At 39.7% G+C, this 7,402-nt stretch overlaps 1 protein-coding gene across 1 annotated transcript; it reads right to left on the bottom strand.

Moving 5' to 3' along the window:
* Window positions 1-5,332: 5,332 nt before the first annotated feature.
* On the bottom strand, window positions 5,333-6,356 carry LOC119648673 (extensin-like). Its single transcript, XM_038050464.1, has 2 exons — window positions 6,198-6,356; window positions 5,333-6,130 (listed from the first exon to the last, which is right to left on the bottom strand). Exons 1-2 carry the CDS (start codon window positions 6,198-6,200, stop codon window positions 5,426-5,428), a joined length of 708 nt encoding a protein of 235 aa, XP_037906392.1. The 5' UTR covers window positions 6,201-6,356; the 3' UTR covers window positions 5,333-5,425.
* Window positions 6,357-7,402: the final 1,046 nt, after the last annotated feature.

Here is a 7,402-nt window from a genome sequence, read left to right as displayed (position 1 = left end):
TAGGTTACGATGGGCGGGTTACTTAATCCGTGTGGATGAATATGATCCAGCCTGGAAAGTCTATAAGGCAATATCTATGGTAGAAAAAGAAGACGAGGCAGACCCTGCCTAAGATGGAGCGATGGCGTAGGCCAGGACGCCAGACAGCTTTTAGGGATATCAAATTGGTGGACCTCGGCGCAAAACCGGGATGTCTGGAGTTCCTTATTAATGCAGGCCTAGACCGGATACCGGTTGTTGCGCCGTTGATAATGATGATGATGAATCGAAATTCGAGTGAAATATCAAAAGTCCACTTCTCCCTAGCCCTTTTTAAGATTTTGAGTGAAACAAAACCTTAAACCTGGACAGATTGTCACGAAATTTATGGAGAACGTGTAGCCTGTGAATCCATTTATATGTAGCAAATGGCGCTATTTTGTGTTTGTCATGTAAAGGGGCTTCCCGTACATGCGAAAGGCGGGTGCAACATTTTTTTTTGTATTCCAATTTTAATTTTCAAACGTTCAGCATTTTTATGGATACTTCTAAAACCTGAGTATATAGATTGTCTTCTGAAATTACATAATTGCATTTTCGCCTCACTTATTCTAATGCCCCAATAGTGGAAGTGTTTGGTAAGAAGGACCAAATATTTTCCTATTGCTTCGGCAACCTTGTTGGGGCGGAGATTTGACGCGAAAATAAAGGTGCCATCGGCATATGGGCATAGTGCCGGTCTCAGTAATGGTAACGTCAGCCGTGAAAACTTTATATTAGGTAAGCCCTGACATAGATCCCTGCGGTATTCCTGATGTTACTGATTAGAGATAGGAAAATTCTTTTCTTACATTGACACAGAACAGCCTATTTTCGATATAGCTGATGGCAATTCTGATTCCCAGAATTTCTTGTTGTTTTCGATTAGTTTGTGTATGAATTCATGTGCCCATACGGAGTCAAAGGACTCTTGTAGATCCAATGTACAGGCTACGATTGGTTTATTGTTGACATTAAGTCTAGAAACGACAGTGTCGTGAAGGTAGCTCAGTGTATGTTTCGTTCCGTGTTTATGAGGGAAACCGAACTGGTGACTGGGAATGATATTTTTGACATTGCAATGCTGGACAAGTTCAGTTGTCCAGGCTTTCTCAAAAAGTCTTCCTGGGCTGGAAAGTGGGGAAATAGGTCTGAAATTCTTTGGTTTGGAGGAACTTCCCTTCTAATCGCAACGAATTTTGCGTCTTTCCAAGTAGTTGGAAAATAGCCGTTATTAATGCACTTATTAAAAGCTGCTAAAAGAAATTTTAAGGAGATGGGTAATTTTTAATTGGTTTTATGTGTGCTAATTTCCGGGTTAATTCTTTCATGAGGAAATTCGCCACTACTTGTTGAATAATTGTACTCAAGCAATTAATACAGGAAAGCATTGGCTTTATTTTCATATTTGTGCACGATATTTGTCTGCACGTGTAACAGATATCATAGGGTAGAGAATTATATTCCAACTCATCATTTTTATTAGCTTGGTATTTCTGGGTGTCGATTTCTTTATCTGACAAGTTTCGGGTTAATTGAATTTGAAATTATTCCTGTCTGTGTGAACGAAGGATCTGATACTCATTAGGACTTGCATCTGCAGTTAAGAAGACGAAGAAACTTGGAGCTTAACTGCAAAATGTTTGCACATATCTGGTGATGTTTTACAGGATTTCACCTGAAATGTTGTTTGGTTTCGTCAGACAGCAGGAAGCAGTCGGGGATAGGCTGACTACTCGGTTTTATTGAATGTATCTGGCAAAACCATGTCAATATTGGTGAGCGAAAAAGGGTCGTGGATCCATTTTGGCCGGGTTTCCCCATTTATTTCGACTGCCCTGTCGCGCCAGGAAGTGTGCCTCGAATTGAAATCACCCCCCAGAAGAAGGTATTTTGACTGTAATTAAATATTACCCAAGACTTGCAAGTCATGGTATTGTTGCTCAGTTTTAAAATCACTTTTGATGTAGACCGAGACTACTAGGATCTATGCGATGCTTGCTTTTAAGGTGAGTCTCCAAAATGCAGTGTAAGTCGGCCTTCAGAGTGTCGATTAATAATTAGGCGGTGGCACGTTGCGTGTGTGAGATCAGGGACGCGAAGTTGAATGTGATAATACTCAATTCCATAAGTTAATGATAAGTTTAATCGCAGCGAATTGACGCTGCTCGTTGCTGGATGAGGGAGCGAGAGCTTCAATCAATTTTTGGAAACCCTTGTTCGATTGCTTGGCGTTTGCTTTATTCGCAGCTTTGGGAAAACATTTCTTAGCAGCTTGCGTGTATGACACGCCTGGGCTGGTCAAAATCTGTGAAAGTTGGATCACTGTTTACTCGACTAAAGATTTCTCAGTTGTCTTCCGCGTTTTGGCATCCCATCTCCTTATAAATTTGCTGGGTGCACAGTTTGGCCGCAGTTGCAGCAGTGCGCAAATTTCGTCGTCTCTCTTGAGTATTCCTCACCCAGATGGCTGTTTGCGCATTTAAAGCATCTCTGCACGATCAAGCAATTTTGGGTGATCTGCTCAAAGTTTCGGCAATAGTAGAACTGCACTTCTTCCAATAATTTTTTGATGAAGGATGTACTTCACCTTGGAAACTTCACTTAACTCTTTGGAAGCCTAGAAGTTGGCTAAAAAAAGTGAGATTTGATTTGATTTGAGGTAGGGAGGGATTATCCCTGTGGAGGACCTTATCTTGTTTGGTCACACGATTTGCAACAGAGCGAACTTTCGGAGGTGGGTACTCTGCAGCGTGTTCGGCCACAATTTCTTCAGGATCAGTTCCCTGTGGAGACCGCGCATAGTTATGGACTGAGTTCTAAGAGATGGAGGGGTTCTTGTGCTGGAACTAAGCCCTTGGTCTTTAATGAGCGAAAAAATGTTCGTATGGTCCCCTATGGACCCCCCAAAAATGAGGGTTCTATCACTCCTCGTGCTTTTTAGGGTTGTCTTTTAGTGATTTCAGTAGCTGTGAGACATTAATATTATATGCAGTAATTGGAGGAATTTTCTTCTTAGAGGCTAAGATCAATCAAAAATTTTCCAAAAACGGGAAAACAGAAACAAAAAAATAAGAATGCACTTCCATCAAGCTTCCCATAGAGGAATTTGGAAGTATTATTCGCCCACGGATTGCATGAATATAAATTTTTATTAATCCTAAATAAATCTTTAACGAAGCCTTTGGGATGCAACATGGAGCAAATGTGTTGAACCGGCATAATACTCACCACATACATGCAAGTAAGTTGTCAAATAGACTGTTAGTTGCAGCGAGATTGCATGTCTGTGGAAAAGTTATGATTGGCCAATCAGGTTGCGACAACAGCAATTTATCTATACACATGCAATCTCACGCCAACCAACAACTTGGTAGCACGTGTGTGGCTAGTGCAACGCACTTGCACATGATGACGATGTTGATACACAAAATCAAGGTAAATATTTGTTGAAGGTTCGGAGTTTTCCCGCAAATAGCAAGCGTCTGGACGCACCATCTTACGGCTCATAATGGCAGATTGTGCACTTAGACTTACACTTACATGACGTCCTCACAATATTCAGTTAGTGCCAGAACTAAAACCTGGAGACCATATACATACGCCGATTGGTTATTGGAACTGCTTTAGGTATGTAAACAAGCAAAATTGAAGGATTTGGGGCTCAAAGGACCCTCAAGAGATTGAAAAAAGGCCATTACATTCTCAGAAAGTAACGGTTTGTGTGTATTATGGGCTGATGGAGTGATTTATCTGTAATAATAATAATAATCGTTGGCGCAACAATCCATGTTGGATCAGGGCCTTGAAGTGTGTTAGAGCACTTCATTCAAGACCGTAACGGTACACTATGAGGCAATGTGGTCAGCATTGCGCTCGCCCGAGATTATTACCCTGATTCGACTCAGGTACTCATTCACAGCTGAGTCGACTGGTGTCCGACGTCAAATCACGATGCAAATCTCACTGCCACCAGCGAGATTTGAACGTACGACAGCCTTGCGCTCTAACCACTCAGCTATCCGGACACCTTTATCTGTATTTATCTGTATTTCTCTGAAAATGGAGATGACGACACTCTTATTGTCAATAGCGACCGTTATTAAACCATCATACGTCATTTTCTTGGACAAGAATTGAAGAGCATGTCCTTTGAACGAAATGGCAAAATAGGGCTACATACCACACAATGACTACCACAATCAGGTTATTGCCTAAAAAATTTCCCGTAATTTCACGTTTTGGTGATATCAGTTGGCCACCGAGATCATGTGATTTAATAGCTTTAGATTTTGTCTTTGGGGTTACGCCAAGGGTCGTGTTTACATGGACAATCCCCAAGCTTTAGAGCACCTGAGTAATAACATTCGCCAAATCATAGCTGAGATAGAGTCCGAAATGTGCGGAAAATTCATCGAAACTTAAAGAATCGATGCTTGCAAAAAGTCCAGAAATGGGCATTTAAATGATATGGTGTTCCATTATTAATGCTATAAATCAAATAATATGTTCAAATAAAAACATCCACAAAATTCGTTTTATTTCAAAACCAAATTTTTAAAGTTGAAAATGGATAGCGCATCATTAGCTCTACCGTCTTGCTGCAAAGAAGATGAGCACTGATTCTCTTAGTAGACTAGTTTTTCCTAAACTTCGCTACTCAAATCCACCTTCCCATCTTTCACCTCTTCCCCGACTACATCATTACTCCGAATTTTGTTTAATCTGAATATAATCAATATAACAAATATATTGGTCAGTGCTAAGTTACTTGCAAATGATAATATTCGATTAGGCTAACCGTTCTATTAGTTGCATGGCAGTAGGAAATATTATAATAAACGTTTTGCATTATTTAACATCTTATGAATGAATAAAAAGTGAGTTGTCAACTGGTTTTGAATATAGCATTAAGATATTGTAATCAATCTACAATAACAATGAAAACAACTGTTACAGTTATTGAAGATATCATTGAAATTAAAATAAAGAGATTACCTCCAAACGGCATAAATTATACAACTCTCAGATCAGTTCACTAAACAATGCCGCTGGAACGCACACCTTCAATGTCACCAACGAAATGACTGCAATGTCACATTCAGAGGCAACATGGTATTATATGGAGAATGTTTGTTTCTAATTAGCTGAATGCCGATATTTTCTCTTGTTTTCAGCTGAATGCACCAGAATAAATGATGAAATCTTTTGAGAAAAGAAGACAATCTAGAAACGGTGCGATAACATTCGGCGATAGAGTAGAGAATGCCACCGAGTTTGGTCTAAATCTGCAATCTCTCAAACAATGTATGTATCCGTTTATATATATATATATTACAAAATTTTCGTTTTATTACAAATGGAAAACGTTAAAGTTCTTAACAAATCACACACTAACTATACATTCCTAAAGTTGGTTTGGATTCCGGTAATGATACCCGTCAGCCCCAAAGGAGTGTGCTGGAGCGGGTTCCGGAATTAGATTGACGGTCTGGGGACCCGAAAAAGTTGCGAAAGGAGTGGTCACAGGAGCCGGTGCGGGCGATGAGTAAGATCCCTGCGAAGTGATGGGACCAGTGTAAGTTGGTTGAACATCGATGCTAATAGTTGGTGTTTGGGGAGCAGGCGGGAAATATGTTGGCTGAACAGCGGGTACAAACGGTTGTGGACGAATTGGTTGCGAATATGAGTACGGTTGTCGGTAAGTCTGCTGAACTGGTGGTATATATGTTGGCTGGACGGCAGGGGTGAAGATTTGTTGGCTCACGCTTGAAATGGTTGGTGTTGGAGCTGGTGCCAAGTATTGTGACGAGGAACCGGTCGCAAATCCTGTAGAGGAAAACTGCCCTGTAAATTGGGCTCCTGCGTCTGTTATTCCAATGGCAGGGCCTGAAGTTTGAGCGGGAACTCCATAGGTTGGCACAGGAGCTGGTTCTGGAGTTATTACTTTTGTTGGGGGCTGGTATGAAGGCGGTGGAATACTGTATGTTCCTTGATCTGGCAATGAAGGTGGCAAGTATTGATTTCTTGGTGGCAGGTAACCATTGGAAGCTAATAGGTGTGAAACATCGGCTGATGCGACGGCTAGTAATCCCAAAATTACGAGAAATTTCTGCAAATTACATAATAGAGATTATTTTCAAAATGAACTCAGGACGTTTTCTACTACTTAAACTTACCATCTTGTCCTAGCGTTAGTATTTGATACACCGAAACCAACTCAAGAAATGATGATGAACTCGGCTATGCTGGCTAAATTTATATGAACGCAAAATTTGTTTAAACTCCATTTTTGTTGGAGTTGGCTCTCAGGTTTATTGCACATATCATAACACAAACATAGTTGCCCATTCGAGCCCCCAACTACACGATTTGCCCATATGTTCGTGTGGTGGTAAGAAGAGATGCTCTACAGATGTTAAATTTCCTCGCGGTAAATGGGCTGGTTGCTTTTCCCATTCAATTTGATGCTTTTCACACCGCTAATAAACAGATGAAATATTTGTTTAAGTTGTGGTTGCCTATTATGAGTAAAACAACCCATTCAGCAAGTAGCCAACCAGCCGGACTATAGTGAACTAACACATCCCGTTGAGTCATCTACGATTAAGATTTAGAACATTACATTACGAGTAGTCTCTGATCAAAGATAGTTTGAGGATGAAAGTTCAATCAAAAAGGTAGGAAACAGGTTAAGGATTCCTTTTATTTATTTTTTCTTGAAAACACGAAAATATGTAAATTTGTTTATGAATACGGAACAAATGGAAGTGAAAATATATTTCGAGTTATAATTCACGGAAATTAACAATTATGTTTCATTAATTGTAAATAAAATTCATGGCGCAGAAATAGATGAAAAGTTTATTAACCTCTTATATAATTTTTGTGTTAATAAACATTTATTATTTGATACCCTCAAAATATATACATTTTTGAGTATTATAAACATAGCGCTTCAATTAAATCGATAGCCTTCGTGGGCAGTTTCGGCCAATGTACTTTAGCTTCTTTCTTACATTTCCGGACACCAGGATTTTCTGAGAAGCTTGCACTTTTTTACCACTATTGTACGTCATGTAGCTCTAAGAGCATCCACTGAACGACTTCCTTTTTCTGACATACGAGTTACTATATTATTTTGACATAGAAAGCCTCAATTTGTTTGCCGTGCTAGCTATTTGTGAGGGTTCATTCTAGTTGCGTCCATAAGTCGGAAACGGAAAATTTATGGATTTCATATGTGCGAATACTTCGTTAAATGTCGATTCGATTTGCACGTAACTAGTACATAGTGTATACGAATGAGTATACGAATTTAATATTTGAAATTACTCACTACGTTACTCGCATTCTATGCTCTTATGGAGTACAGTTAATTGAT

This window comes from Hermetia illucens, chromosome 2 (assembly GCF_905115235.1).
Source record: "Hermetia illucens chromosome 2, iHerIll2.2.curated.20191125, whole genome shotgun sequence".
NCBI classification, from domain to species: domain Eukaryota; kingdom Metazoa; phylum Arthropoda; class Insecta; order Diptera; family Stratiomyidae; genus Hermetia; species Hermetia illucens.
This window is presented reverse-complemented; position numbering and strand designations above follow the sequence as displayed.